Source organism: Lissotriton vulgaris, chromosome 2_1, assembly GCF_964263255.1.
Source record: "Lissotriton vulgaris chromosome 2_1, aLisVul1.2, whole genome shotgun sequence".
Classification (NCBI taxonomy): Eukaryota; Metazoa; Chordata; class Amphibia; order Caudata; family Salamandridae; genus Lissotriton; species Lissotriton vulgaris.
Window position 1 is genome coordinate 748,462,172 of NC_141687.1, and position 15,866 is coordinate 748,478,037.

The 15,866-nt window shown below is 43.9% G+C and overlaps 1 protein-coding gene across 1 annotated transcript in view; it reads right to left on the reverse strand.

Moving 5' to 3' along the window:
- PIK3C2A (phosphatidylinositol-4-phosphate 3-kinase catalytic subunit type 2 alpha) overlaps nt 1-15,866 on the reverse strand; it is a 553,726-nt gene that overhangs the window by 422,538 nt on the left and 115,322 nt on the right. Inside the window, exons 4-5 of the mRNA XM_086954142.1 lie at nt 5,537-5,641; nt 765-857 (exon numbers count right to left, since the gene is read on the reverse strand). Coding sequence (XP_086810268.1) covers nt 765-857; nt 5,537-5,641 — 198 coding nt within the window. The remainder of the gene's footprint in view (nt 1-764; nt 858-5,536; nt 5,642-15,866) is intronic.

A 15,866-nucleotide genomic window follows, 5' to 3' on the forward strand; every position in this document is an offset into this window, starting at 1 on the left:
TTACTCACCTGGCATGGCATTGCCCGAAAGTTGCAGACTACTGGGTCCAGGTGACGAGAGCACTTAGCACTATGCTGGAGACACAAATTGACTGTACGATGCGGGTGTGTTTACTAGGCCTCGTTCCTCAAGTCAGGGCAAGGAAACAAAAGTTTTGTGTTATTACCCTGTTGATGGCTAAACGCAGAGTCTCACTCCACTGGAACGGTAGAAGATGTCCAACGGTACGGCACTGGTTAGAGGACCTAGTCTATTGTCGAGATACACTAGCAACATATGAAGAAGAACTTCCGGCCAGGTCACGTCCCAAAGACTATTGGTTTTATTTACTTGATTATCTTAATGCGCAGTCGCCGGAACAAAGTGAGTGAAGTACAGGCAACATGTATGACATGATGTTGGAAGCTTAATGATATCATTGTACAGGTGATGGGAGGAAGAATGCTGTGGTGCAGTGGTCGATGTTATTTTTCTTTTTTGTTGTTTCACTTTAGTATGCAAATCAAAAAGTTTAGAAAAACTGTCAGACGACAACTATTCTATAACAAAAAGTATAATCTGCACTTGATACCTCTGTCATGCCGCCGGACCTATGGCTGTCGGCTAAAGGGCTGTGTAACTCCGAACAGGACTCTGAGAAACCTATGATCGCTGCAGCCGGCCTCTAAGGTTGTAGGTGCAATGCTGTGTACATAAGAACAAATGTGCAATAAAGGTCTTACAAAAAGATTTTTTTTTTTATTTATCTCTGTAGTAATACATACCTTAAACATGACATTGATCTCATCACCAAGGGGGTCTGCATTTAGCATTGTAACTTTCAGTGGCACTGCATTTGAATTGAAGAAGGAGCACACCTGAAAAGTCATTTAACATGGATAAGACTCAGCAATACAAAGGGTAAGAGCAACAAGTAGACATTTTGTTTAATGTTTTCTGCCTCTCCGCCCACTCACTCAAAAACAGCTGCGCACAGCACAAAAAGATTTAGCATGACAAATATAATTTAACATTAAGAACAACTGTTTATGAGCCACAGTTAAGCTGAAGAAATTGGAGAAACATTATTCAATTGTAAAAACAATTCTGACAAAATGGAGAATCGTTCTAAATACGATTTTTTATCATTTAAAACCAATCTTAAAACACAAGAAATATTTATTTTAAATCCCATTTTAGTGCATCAAAAGTACATTTGGGTTGAAAATGAGCAAGAGGGGGGGCGGAGCCAGACCGGCGGGCAAGATGGTCGCCCGGGCTCCCGTCTCCGCCGGCTCTCCTCTCCCGTCGCCTGATTTCATCGCCCACCCCGCACAGCTCCAGCGCTCCCGTGTGTCGGAAGGGGTGCTGAGCAGATGCGTCCGACCCCGAGCGATTTCCGTGCCCTGGAAGCGGAGTTACGGACGTCCGTGATTTTGGCCTGCATGAGACCTGCAGCCGGGACCTAGCGTGACTTCACCGCCGCCTGCGAGTGCAATAACAACGGCCGCTGGGATCCAGAAGGTACCGGTCAACTGCTATGCAGGTCAGCCCGCCCCCGAGAACTTGGCTTCAGCGCTGCCCCGTGGACCGGGAGGGCAGAACACATGCTATTCTTCAGGGCTGGTTTGGTGTCCCCACCCCCCTTCTCCCCCCGACGGCCTTGCTCGTTCACCAACTGCCTTTGGCTACTCGGTTGGAACGCTGTTTGGCCCGCAATGCGCTGCCTATTCCCCGCATTTTAGTTACTTGGGGCTGGCTGCTGCGCTGTACCACTGGGGCGCCCTTTTTGACTGTGGGGGCCCGAATGTGCTCATCCGCCACGCAGTGGGATGATGATTATAATGTGTACTAACGTGGGGGTACTGACGACACCATCCCCTCTTTTTCGAACTCGGGGCGGGCGGCCCTGGCATTTGTCGAAGCGGAGTTCGTGTTGGGGGTCCCCCCTGTGAGTAGTGACTTCATGTGGTGTGTCTACAGACGGCGCTGGAAGCGCGCGCAGTGGCTCGAGGGGAGTGGATCGGATGCCCCCCGTGCGCTGGCAGGACGGAATTGGAAATGGACTGCTACAGGGGTGGGCCCGGTGTCATTGGAATGGAGAGAACGCTTTGCCGCAGGTATCTTCGTTGCGAGACTTTGTTCATGTGGCCCCTGCTCGGCCTTCGTTGAGCAGGTTTTGTGGTGGGGCCCTGCTTAGACTCTATCGGCGGCGCGGAAGAATGCTCACGCAAGTACAACTCCTTGTTTGCTTTCAATTGATTGCTTCATCGACACCTAATTCCACGGATACATTATCTAACTGGAGCGACCACCGGCTATGTTTGATTATTCTCCCTTTCGCTCGCCTCTCCTGGTGTCGAGCTTTGAAACTGCGAAATGGCTGCCCTGGTTCTCCTACACATTGTTGTCTGGATCGAAGACGGTTAAAATGGCAGCGGATAACCCCTGACGGTGCAGTTACTCGGAATACTGCAAGACTTCCTATTCCTTTTTGGTCTGGTCTGCCCGATCACGGTGTTATTTTACTTGCCTTCTCCCGCTTCATAATGTTTGAGATATGTTTCTGATTCGGGACATCGAAGTGCGTGTACATCAATGACACTCGGTTCCTTTGTACTGGCATGGGGAGGTTTCCATCTTGCTCGGGTGGCTGGCTGGGCTGTAATTGTGATCTTGAATCTGCTTATGTCTTTGACATTTTATCATCCACTATGGTATCATTGCAGGGATGCTAGGCGGCGGGGGGGGGGGGGGGGGGGGGGGGGGGAGTCGTCCGTGGGCCTGTACTGGGGACCCTCCATGTTTTCTTCTTCCCCTTTCGTGGGGTTTTCGTTCATTTTCTTTTCTTTCTCTTACTTCGTGTGGAATACTGTCTTTTTCTCTCTTCTTTATCTCTTTCTCTCTATATTTCGGGTTTAGATACTGGGCGACAGGCACGCTGCTAGGGGGGTAGGCCGTAGCCGTATGCAGGGGTGCAGGGTGGGGGGATGGGGGTGGGGTATTTTTGTTTTTCGATTCCCTTTCTTAGTTCTATGGCCTTTATTTTTCTTGTTAACACTTTGGTTTTTCTTTCCTTTCTTCTTTTTATTCTTCTTTTCTCTGCGGGTCTGATTAGAGGTACTTCTCCGTGCGTTTTCCTGGTTCAGTTCAGGGGTTTATGTTTTGTAATGCTCTATGACATGGCAGACGGACACTGTTTGGGTGGGGACATGTAAAGTTTATTGAATATCCTGATTCTACGTCCTGACACGAATATCCTGCCTATGGTGGTCCTGCCGTAAATATCCTATTTTATGTGTAACCCTAGCATTGGCAAGGTCTAACTGTGCGGCATCAGATCCTGCTTTCTCTTAATTTTAAAAACAAACCTTTCTTAATCCTGTGAACATGTTCTACTAAGCTCTCCTGAGTTACACATAGATACTGTGAGGTGTACTTTCGCATTGATCCTGTTCTATATTGTTTGCTCAACTTACCTCTGTGCTTGTGTTCAACCATGGTGGTTGGTAGACTTTGAATGTAACTGAGAAATGCTAATAAAGGTTTACAAAAAAAAAAAAAAAAAAAAAAAAAAAGAAAATGAGCAAGAGTTTCATTTACCGGTAGTTTAAAAAATGTATCCTTAGTAAGAAAGTTAGCGCTCCCTGCGTTTCCCAAGTATGTTTGTGTTGACATTTTAAAACTGCCAGAATGTTCTACTTTATATCCCGAAGAAATGTCAAAAGATGATGTACTTGGTCTGATTAACTGAAAACACCACACAGGGTTTCGAATCTAAACTTTCAAAAATGAATTGAGTTCACAGCTCTACATTCTCACTTTACAGCCTGATCAGAGATAGGCAAAACATACCAGTTTATAAAGTTCTCAAATGTTTCTGCTTTATGGGGTAATCTGTGCCTACCAGGTGCAATCAAAGAGGAGGGTGTGGACAAAAGGCACTCAACCTAATAATATGTGATTTGGTTTGTGCAGCCCACATGAAATTTGACAGTGAAAAAAAAGGTTCAGGCATCTACAACTGTTGACTTCATTGTGACTATTGAGAGTAGTTCATGGGGATAAAAGCAAATAGAGATGAATTCAGCATAAGTCTACTCTATATGCTAACAGCCACAACTTAGCATTCTATTCAAAGCAGTACGGGTCAAATTCAACACGCAAACAGGAAAGTTGCAAATGAAAAAAACTGCAACTCAAGCATGCATGGCATCGAGGCCATTCACAAAAGCTAAAATGTATATGTTAAGTATGAATGTGTCTTTCAGTGTGTGGACCCTATACAATTTCGGCAAGACCAACACATTTGTGAGTACTCCGCAGATGTGTACAAGTGAGTACTTACAAAGGTGTGTCAGAGTGGACAAGCCTCTTAATCAAGGAAGGGGAAACAATGGCTACAGGCATTAATGCAGAATTTTGTCATGGATGATACATTGGAAGATTGTTTACACATTTAGATAATATGGATAACATTCTTGAAAGCCTTGCTCAGAACGTAGGGTGACTATGTTTCATTAATAATTAATAGGCATAATAGCTTCTCTAAAACAAAATCTTGATTTAACATTTTTCTTTCCTGTGATACTTTGTCAACATTCCACTGCCCAAAGTTGCATATTTCTTTGTCGCACTGTGGTTCATAGAGTAAGACAACCCATGGGCTGAGGCTCTCGAATTGTACACATCCTCCATACCCAATGGCAATTTGCAAGTGCCTGTTAGGCAGGCATTAACAAAATGCCCGATAATGGAAGGAAACTTTGTCTGTTTGGCTAAATCGCTTTGCATATAAGAGGAGATATGGTCTATTGACTACGCTGCTGATCCAGGGACCAAGAGAAGGAAGTTTGATTACCAGTTTCCAAACTTAAACATCATGTGACCCTGGGTAAATCATGTAACGTGCCTGTGTCTCATACACACACTGATTGTTACATGTAAAATAAATGCGCAATGATAGCTTGATGCCCAGCATTACATTACTCCCCACCTTTGATGGAACTGAAAAAATACCAATACATGCACATATACATTGTCAAAAATTCCACCCAGGATGTAGTAGAGCATTCTGGTTATCAGCAAACTTACAAATGCTGGAGTGCAGGAGGTGGGCAATAATGTTGCCTCAATTGTCACCTATTGAGTTTCATAAACTTTTATTCATGTCTGCTTTAACTCCCCCAACTATCTTCAGAAAATTAATTCCAATTACAGTTTAAAACATATTCTCTTCTCCTAATACTGTTAGTACTCTTTTCTGAATATCGGACGCCACATGAAGCACAAAGTCAAGTAGGATGCACAGATCAGCAATTTAGCTGGCAGTACAAGCTACATAGGTTTAGAAATTATTAAAGATTAAATTCTGATGCATAATTGTTTTGTGATTTTCGGGACTTCATCTCAAACAGTTTTCGAAACATATCCAATAATCAAAAGCAATTTGGTCAATAAATGCTAAAGATCAAAGCACTATCTCTAGAGAAAACATTCTGTTGCAATACTAATGACATTTAAGTACATCAAAATTAAGATACAGCAATTAGAGTACCTTAGTATTACATTCCTTTGGCACCAGGCTTGGATTAATAGGAAGTCGACACTTATTCTTGACGAAAAAGGTCTGTACACGTTCCATTTCCTCTTGAAGAACAGTCTGCGAACAAACCAATTAAAAATAACCACAATCCTTCGTAGAAATCATGTTTTAATATGTGTAATATGCTATTTCCATTATAAATCAGGACTAAAGCAATATAATCATGAAAGAAAAAATATCTTCGCAATGTTGAGTCATGTGAGCAAAGCACCTCAATCCTCTGGTTCTCTCTCCCTTCAGTCAAGCAGTAAAAGTAATCTAATGTACACATTTGCACCTATGAATGGGTGGAGGTATTAATAAAAGCTAAGCAAGTCCCGTCTAAGATTACTGTAGTTATGTAATAACTTTATTAGGGTATCACTTGGCACAAAACATGAAGCGGCTGCTATGTGTTTTCTCCAGCTGCTCATGTGAAGACATGATGAATGCAAACATTTTACAAACAGAAGTATCATTAATGACCAGACAACGTTGAAAAAGCCTTGGGTAGGACAAGCCAGTAGGGGTGAAACAAGTTTTGGCGAATCTTCATTGTGTGTATAAGGAACAGATTTATCTGAAGGAAAGACAACCACAAAATCTCTTGATCAATAACGTATGGGTTGTTATACTATCATCATAATGAGGTTTTTTTTATATAGGCAGGTCCTTTTGTCAAAGTAATGTCCTGACACAGAAGCCAAGTCCAGAGATGTAAATTTCTAAAGTGCACCAAACCACTCTATTAGGAAATTTCAACAGTACACACGTCCCTACAGCCTATTCTTATCTACATCTTTCCTGTTACAGAGCACCATGTAGGAACCATTTATTTGTCCTGTGTAGTTCATATCTCACATGCAACCAAAATTACAAAAAAGTCATTTATACATTATAGATACAACAGACTTTTAAAAAAATTACAGAAACTGAAGATTTATCATTAAGAAAGGGTGACTGTGTACTATTGATGTGAAATAGTTGTACACACTTATGACACACACCCTGGGTATTGAGGTAGTAGAATGGTTCCTTTTTCAATAAGATAGTTGCAGAGCTAAAACTGTCCTAGTACTGTAACAACTCCAATCTAAGCTGTACCACAGCTATTTTGAAGTAACCAACAATTCTATTTAAGTTAAATGAAACATCAATGGGCAGTTGTGCAGCCCCTAGCTATCCACATCTTTTTCATGGTGAAATTTGATAAGCAACATTTCTTCAGTAACATCGAATGGCTGCACTAGGATTAGCAGTATATTGATCTATACTAGGTAAGGGCCAAGATAATGTGTTATATAATAGGGACATTTAACATTCAATATTTTGACTTCCAGGATGGTACCATCAGACTTTTTATAGTATTTTGGATTTCTTATGCTAAGCTACCTTTGCCCTTACAACATCACGTGCTTACAAGAACATTGCCATTAAAGTCACAACATGTAATTTAACCATCACCACACTTTAGATGGCACCCACATGTTTACCATCAGAAAATATCAAATCAAAATTCGCTTTATTCGATTCAAGTATTAAATCATGAAAGCATGGTACAAGAAGAACATACATCAATTCTACAAAATGATTTAAAAGCCATTAAAAAACATTATTAACAAGACTTAAGCGTCGTACTTCATCTTCCAACATATGCATGGGCAAGAAATGAAATCCGGTTGATCGCAGTGAGGGGTTGAGATATTACATTGTTTTTCTAAAATCTGACAATCCCTTTCATATTTTTAGCTATACAATCATTCTAAATTTCATTTTCTAAAAGTTGCAATTTAATAAATGCGGGACGGCATTGTCTCAGTCCTAACTCTTTTAAAATTGGCAAAATCCATCTTTTCCTTAGCAATGTATAAAAATTGCAGAAAAATATAACGCGAAGCGTGGTCTGTGAGGATATATCGTCTCAAGGGTCTAGGGGGCGTGACCAAACGTTCATGTAAGGAAATGTAGCCGTATTGTGAAAATTACCTAAGCGTGTCATTAACGGTCAGTCATAACTTCCCTTTGTATTTAAACGGTATGGTTGTATCCCTGATTGCATTAAGAGAAATTGGTTCTCTCTAAAAGTCGGTTTGTCATTATTAAGAGAGAATCTCAAATTCTCTAAAAAGTACATGCAGGTGGTCTTTAGTTCTTGCCTTTGAATGGTAGAGTTGCTGAAGTATTCAGGATGGGATACTTGAAGCACGCTGTAGGCTCAAGCAATCTTCAATCACACCCCTGTTAAGACCTGTGGCCACGCTTGACCAGATCTTGTGCCACAAAGGACCAGCTGCATTGTAATTAGGTCTGTGAGTTATGACATTGCCAACCCGGCATGGACAATATACGTAGCTGTACTGTTTGTGGTGGCTAAAAGATATCTAAAAAATGTGTTCTCAATTGTCATAAAGTGAATCCACATTTACCTAGCCCCATATTCCAGCTCCATACACAGCAGATGAGATGCATCTAGCTTTGTAAATTGCGAGCAATTCTGCGATGGGACGCTTACCTAACTTCCTGGCTAAATTTGTCAGAGCTCTTACGGCTTTGACAAATTGCAATTTTCTTGCTCCAATGGATTTATTTTGCTAAGTTAGCTTTGCCCTTACAACATCACATGCTTACAAGCACATTGCTATTAAAGTCACAACCTGTAATTTAAGCATCACCACACTTTAGATAGCACCCACATGTTTACCATCAGAAAATATCATTTTATGGTTTCAAGAACATTATAATAGCACAGAGAGGACAACGTGATTCACAAAGCACCTCTTAATGCTGTCATTATTTCTAACACAGCAAAACGTAGGGTGGCTATCAATGTCACATAAGTGCAATTTTAGTTTTTATATAACAAATTGACTTTCGGTTATCTGTTCAATAGTATCATGAACATTTAATAATGGTTTGAACACTGGACACATCTACTTTGTTTTTGTTTACATCAATATAAGTAGCTGTGGAACTTTGTTACTACTCATTTGTAAAAGAAGTTAACTGGCATATTGTGAGGGAAAACTCAGAATGATATGTGTTGTGTATATACTTTGTTTCATTCCTGGTGATTCCCTCTCAAGCCCCCTGAAGACAAGCTCTTTCTAATCACACAATGCTTTGGGGAAATAAAGAAATTAATCTATGATTTCACAATACAATTCTTTCAGAAACATTGATAAACAAATAAATTATGAATTAACTCATATGGAAACCAAATTAAAATGGCATCCTACTGAAGAAATGTGTGGCTATCAATACAGTATACGGAACAGGAATAAGAAAGTCAAATGACTATGAGGTGCAGTGCATCGAAAGGAGATACTAACCAGGGATGGGGTAGTCATACTGATTAAACCAAGAGACTACAAGACTAATGTGGTCCACCCTTGGATAAATATAGTAATTGATTAACTTGACAAATGTCAGATAAATGGGGGGTGTGCTAAAGAAGATTCTAGCTTAGCAGTCACTGCAAAAATAATGACAGTGATGCTAACTAACAAAATTAAGAAAGATGAAAAAGCCATATTTTAAGTTTCTTCAGGAAGACAGCGAGAGAAGGGATGGATCCTAAATCAGGAGTGAGTTTTTCACCATTCAGCTGCCAGGAGGGAAAATGAATGTCCTCCCAACCTACTTCTTTTGATAAAAGTCTGGTGCTACACCGCCAAATGTTGATTCAATTCACTGGTGTTTCATCAGCAGTTCTGACCCTTTCAAAGCTAAGCCACAGAGCTTGTGTATAGGCATTACCACAACCACCACTAATGCAATGGTTTTCCCAGTTCATTTGTGGTAGAGGATTGAGATCAAGCAGGCACTGTGCAGGTCACTAGGTTAATAAGCCTACAAGCAGCTTTAGTTTGCACTTAGCAGTGCATAGCCAGCATGCACAGCTGCCTTTGGAGGGCAGAATCATACATTATTTTCTACTGTGGTAGACCATCACATCTGACAGATGGGTTCTCCAGATTTTCCTGCACTACCACTTGATCCACTTCAACTTTCTCCCACATCAAAGTGGCTTCCAGAGATGCACCTATCCATGTTGCTGCAAGAGGTGCAAGCTCTGATGGCCAAGGGGGCAATGGACAGAGTGTCTACTTCGGACGTAGGAGCAGGTTGTGACTCCCACTATTTCCTCAAGAGGTAGGACGGTGGCCTACATCCTATCCTGATCTACACCCTCTGAATGCTTCCGTACGGAAGGACAAATTCAAAATACTATCTCTGGCCCAAGTTCTGTCTTCACTGAATCTGGGTGAATGGATGATGTCTGGAACCTGTAGGACACACACATGCACATGCCTGTCCAGCAGTCCAAGAGAGGACCTCAGTGGTTCAAGATTGGCCAGGGGCATTTGCAGTTTGCTCTGCTCCCACTTCTACTTTACCAGCACCCTTAAGCGTGGTTGCCACCCATCTTCAGAGTTTGGGGATACCAGTTTTCACCTACCTCTATAACTGGCTGCTGAAGGCGGACTCACCACAGTCAGTTGCAGGCCACTGCAAGATAACAGCAGACCTTTTCCAGTCACTTGCACTCTGCATCAACTAGCTGCTTCACCGTAGGGACTCCCCTTTACAGGAGCCATTTTTGACACAGTGAAGTTCAAGGTTTTGCCTCCGCCACAATGAGTCAGGGATATTCAGGCTATGAACCTGATGTTTAAGCCTCAGCGCCTGGATCTCTTTGAGAGCGGCTCTGAAACTCTTGCTCTATTCTTATGTTAGGCCTATTGTAGAGTGTACCATCACCCGGGAGTGTATCCTGGAACTGAGCAGGTGTCGCACTAGTCTTGTCTCTTTAGGTGGGAAGGCTACTCGAAGAGCCAGGTCTTCATTTTCTTTCAGAATTCTGGAATTGAAGAAAAGACCCTGGTGTGTAGTGGTAGGATGTTCCAGGCTTTAGCGGCGACTTAAGAGAAGGTCCAGCCACCAGCTCTGGTCTGCATGGGTTGCGTGCAAGAAGTAGTCCAGCTGAGCGGCTTGTTGAAGCAGATGCGGCTGTTGAGGCAAGCGAGCTAGTGTTGCGTAGTGCCTTGAAAATGTGGGTCAAGAGCTGAACTGTGCTTGTGTGTGTATTGAATGCATGAATGAATATTAGTCTTATAGAGCGCAAACTTTGCCCAAAGGCATCAAGGCGCTGCGGATAGAGCCAGCGGTAATAGGAAGCACAAAAGAGGGGCCTAAAAATTAAAGAGTAAAGAGCCATGTTTTTAAGGCCTTGTAAAACAGAAGATGAGTCTTACCCAGAGATTGATAGTGGGAGAGAATTCCAAAGCTTAGAGGCAGCAATAGAAAAAGCTCTTACCCCCCACCCCCCACACACTACCCCCCTGCCCCCTCCAACCTGGCTCTCTTGAACCTTGGGACTACCAACTAGTTTTTGCTGGCAGACCGCAGTTGTTTAGTAGGGACATACAATAGGAAGAACGTTTTGATACCTTCGGAACCAGAGTTATGAAGAGCCTTATGGACAAGGCAGAGGGCCTTGAACCCCCATGGACCACACACGGAACCTTGGGAATCATCCTTGACTCCAAGCTCAAAATGGACTGCCAGATCAACTCCGTCGTATCCTCCTGCTTCCACACCTCCCGCCTGCTACGTAAGACCTTCAAATGGATCCCCCTCGAGCACAGAAAGACCGTCACTCACACCCTCGTCACCAGAAGACTCTACTACAACGCACCCTACGCCAGAAGAAACAAAAACCTCACCTGCAAGCTACAAAATATCCAGATGACGCCGCAAGACTGGTCCTCAACCTGCCAAGACATGCCATATCTCCCAGCACGTGCACACACTCCACTGGCTCCCCATTGAAGCTAGAAACACCTTCAAGATTCTCACCCACGCACACAAGTCCCTCCACGACACCGGACCAGCATACCTGAACAGCCGACTCATTGCAACATTGCTCCCTATCTTCGTGAGAAACCTCAAAACCTGGCTCTTCGACAGACCCCCCCCCCCCCCCTCCTTGATGGACTGGAACCCGGAACCCCCTCCCCACCAAAAAAAATACAATAATCCAATCTAGACAGCACTAGGGCCACAGCTGCCTGCTTTCAAGAGGAAAAGGAGAGACATGGAAGGCTCTTCTTCAGGATCCTGATGATACCAAAACAGGTGGAGACTGTTCTGTTGATCTGGGGTCAAAAGAGAGAGCTATCAACTAGGACACCAACATTCTTTGCTGCTGGAGCTAGAGAGGAGCATGAGACGTGCATTTCAGACCACCAAGAGTGGTACCATATATATTGTTGGTTGCCAAAAATCAGGACTTCTGTCTTGTCACCACTGAGTCGCAGGTAGATGTCTACCATCCAGGTGGCCACAGCCTGCAAGCAGCTCTTAAAATTTGCAGTGCACGCCTCAATGCTATTGGTAATTGACACAATAACTTGTGTGTCATCCGGATAGGAAAGAGACTACAGCCCAAAAGTTCTAATAACCGTGGCCAAAGGGGAGACATAGATGTTGAACAAGGTAGGACTCAATAAGGACTCAATAAGGAACCCTGTGGAACGCCGCAGAAGGTATGAGTAGCGTCAGAAAAGAATTGATCCAGTTTTACCTTTTGTGACTGATCAGTGAGAAATGAGGACAGAAGCATCAAAGCGGAGCCTGTGACCTCAATTTATTTGAGACGGCCAACCAGACGCGTAGGCGAGATGGTATCAAAAGCTGCGGATAGGTCTAGTAGAAATAATAACGAGGTGTACCCAGCATCTACTTTAATTGCATATGTTATTTACTACAGAAGTTAAAGCTGTCTCCGGGCTATGGCCACTTCTGGACCCATGATGGAAACAATCAAGCAAATGCTGTGAGCCGGTGGAACTCTTGGAGGTGTGGTGAAAGTGTGTGCAGTGGGTGGAGGCTTAGTGATATTCTTGCAGCAAAATGATTTGTAGTCGTCTGGTTAGTTGTTCGCTGAACCCCCCACAAAGAGTGTTATAGTCCAGTTTGCTAGATTTGAGGGCTGGAGTGACTGTTTAGTATGTCCCAGTAGGGAGCCACTTGAAGATTTTCCTCATCATCTTCCGGCTGTGGAAGCATGAAGCTATCACAGCGTTGACTTGGGTAGTATGTTGAGCTTATTATTGAAAACGATCCAGAGGTCTTTGGCATCAGAGGTGGGGTTCAGACCAGATCCTAGTTCAGGTGGAGTCTCATTGTAACATGATCTTCTCAATCACCACAATATCTGTTGTTGGTGTTTAGTTTTGAGGGAGTTTGTCATCATCCAGTCAGCCACATTTTTCATGCCGGCATGAACTTGCTCCGGGTGCTGGGGGATTTGTCGTAAAGGAGAGTATGAGCTGGGTGTCATCAGAATAGGAAAGAACGTCTTGGTTGCGCATGATGATGGTGAGACGGATCATGTATATGTTCAGTCTTGGGCTCAGTGAGGATCCTTGTAGTACCACACATAGCAGGTAACTGGCTTCCCTGGCACAGAGGAACAGACAAACAGACTGTTCAGACAGGAAGAAGCAGATCCAGCAGAGGTCGGGTCCTCGGATTCGGTTCTCTACAGCTGTTTCCATGCTGTGGTTGGGTGTGAAGCCAGACTGTGATGTCAAGGAGTTATTGTTGGTTCATGTGGTTAGTGAGGCTTCTATTGATGAGTTTCTCTGTTGGCCAGTGTTGATGGGTCCGCAGTAGGCTTCTTTAGCAGGATAGAACTGTGGCGTGTTTTCTCACATCCAGGAAGGTGGCAGAGGCAAAGAAGGAGTTCAGTATTGAGGTGAGTGATGCACCGATTAGCAGAAATCCTTTGCTGAAGGCAGGGTGAGGCAGAGGTATTACAGGGCCCCAGAGTGGGTGGACTGCATGGTGGTGGCAGTTTCTTCCGTGGTGATGTCTGATCAGGTGGATACAGGCATTTTCTTCGGCATGATGGGAAGTCTTGCTGCAAGGTTTGTTGGCCCCAGTTATAGGCTGAAATTGTTGTATATGGGTGTAATCTTGCAGCAGAAGAACTGTAAGAGTGGGTGACAAAGGTCTTGTGAGGGGATGATGCTGCTGGCAGCAGCCACAGGTAACTTTAAATCTTCCAGGATGGCAAATAGCTCTTTCCTACTGTTGCTGCGGATGTCAATGCAGTATGGAACACGTGGTGGTCTGGAGTCGCAGTAACGGTAGGGTAACAGCAGGTTGGGTGAAAACCAGGGTACCTGAAGCTGGGCACAGATGGAGCGCCAACAGGCTTGCCTTCGGAGCATCTGCCATTGAGTGGGCCCTGTAAGCATGGAGAAGAGAAGGTGGGATGCTGGGAAGAGGCAAGGGATGTAACAGAGTGTGGGAGATGGATAGCCAGCAAAGAGCACAAGACAAAAAAAGCTCCAAAAAGTGGAAAGAACAAAGGGGAAGTGAGAAAAGTATCAAAAACTAGCAAGAAGAGCAGGGAAAGCAACAGTGGCACAGAGTGAACAAATTAAGAGTTAAAATGGTGAAAATAAGAAATTGGCAGAGATGGGAAGAAAACGGTGAAAACATCAGAAAAAGGAAACTTCAGGAAAAGTGAAATAGCAGAAATGGGCAGAATAAAAGAGAAATGAGCAGAAAAAGTGTGAGTGGCTCTTCCTGGAGTCGGTAGTGGCAGGGCCGCCTCTCCGACACACTGTATGCTTCCCCAGCTGGTGAGTCAGTCTGATAATGGTTTATGCCTTAAGAAAAGTATATGAACTATGATCCTGCATACAATGGGCTGGGTTCAGTGAGCATGGGGGCAGAGTCAAATTAAATGTGTGGCATGTTTTACCATAACTTACAATACGACGGGAGACTCTCTCTCCAATGAATTTGGCCGATGAACGTGGAACCTTATTTAACCACATGGCTGCTAGGCGTTTTCCCGTCCTGCGCTGAAAAACTATAATCACCATAATTCATGACGAGCTGGCCTTGTCATCCGCGCACGGCAGGTAAGCGCCATGACGAGCCCAGCTCGTCATTAGCTTCGAAGGGGTTAAGAAAGGTGATGCAAGAGGCCAACTCACTCAGCATCACATCACTACTGTGAAATAGAGAGTGGGCAATTATACATCCGAGACAAAATCTGTATGTCAGTGTAGTGTTAGTGAAATGTATGGCTACCTCAGTCACTGCAGCGGATGTGAGAGAACTCAAGATATCCGGTAAGGGAATATCTACGGCTGTGAATGGAGGGGACACGGGAGACCAAATCTCTCCCGCCCCTAACAATTTACACGGCCCAGGGAAGGTGTGAACTCGACGTGGTGTGGTATTAGTACAAGGCTGCTGTTGAAATGTAACAATGGAACCAGTGCAGTGCTCGAGTTGATCATGAGTGAAAACACAATGAAAGGTCAGTTCACTATAGAGATGTTGACCTTTACTTTGACTCTGCTTTTATGGACGAGGTCACATTTGGGGCCAAGGAGAAAACAATCCTACTTTAAACACCTAGTAGGCGCACAGAAAATGCTGCCTCGCAAGGTTATGCGTGCGCTGTAAATAAACAGATTTTTTAAGTCACATCTTTTTCCTGGGGTTAAACAAATCAAGCTAAATTTGAATAAAATAAAGGCCACACAATGCAGCAGGTAGAAAGTATCTTCATGATTCTATGTCAGGACCGGAAGCTGCGGATTATTCTTTTCTTCCTTCGCTATTTATTATTACATCAAAACACAGCAGCCTCAGAAAAGCCTCAACCAATGCTTATATGCAAAAAAACAAAGAAGCATTCAGGAAACACCATGAAAAAATCCATAGGTAAACTACAACTCCCATGAGTCTTTACAACAGTCCATAATGTAGTCCTTCTATTATGTCCACAAAGGGTAGATAGCCAGATAGCCAGTCCTTTCTCAATCTTCCTCCTCTTTCTTCGCTGCTCAACGTAGCCAGTTAAGTGCCTTTTTTTCGGTGTCTCATGTTTTAGGGATTTGTGTATGAAAAAACGTCTGTTTGGGGGACGGGGGTCACAGGGGCTCTATTCTGCCTTGTTGTGCTTAGGTTTTCCCTTTCAGAGCCCTCGGTCGCGGGAGCGGACTCGCACCTTATGCGACTTTGTCATTCGGTGCGGTGCTTACAGCGCCCACCAGGGGGCGCTCGCTCATCTCGCTGTTCCCCTGGCTCGCTCTCCTCACTCGGAGGAGACGGTTGATCCGGAGCTATGCCCTCTCCACCCCTATACGCCCGGTTACCGGGTAGGTATTTGGCCTGTCATTTGAGATTGATTACGCTCCTCGGGGTCTGTATTGCGGCAGTGACCGCGTGGAGCGCCAGTAGGCGAGAGTGTGCACATTTGTTGTTTACG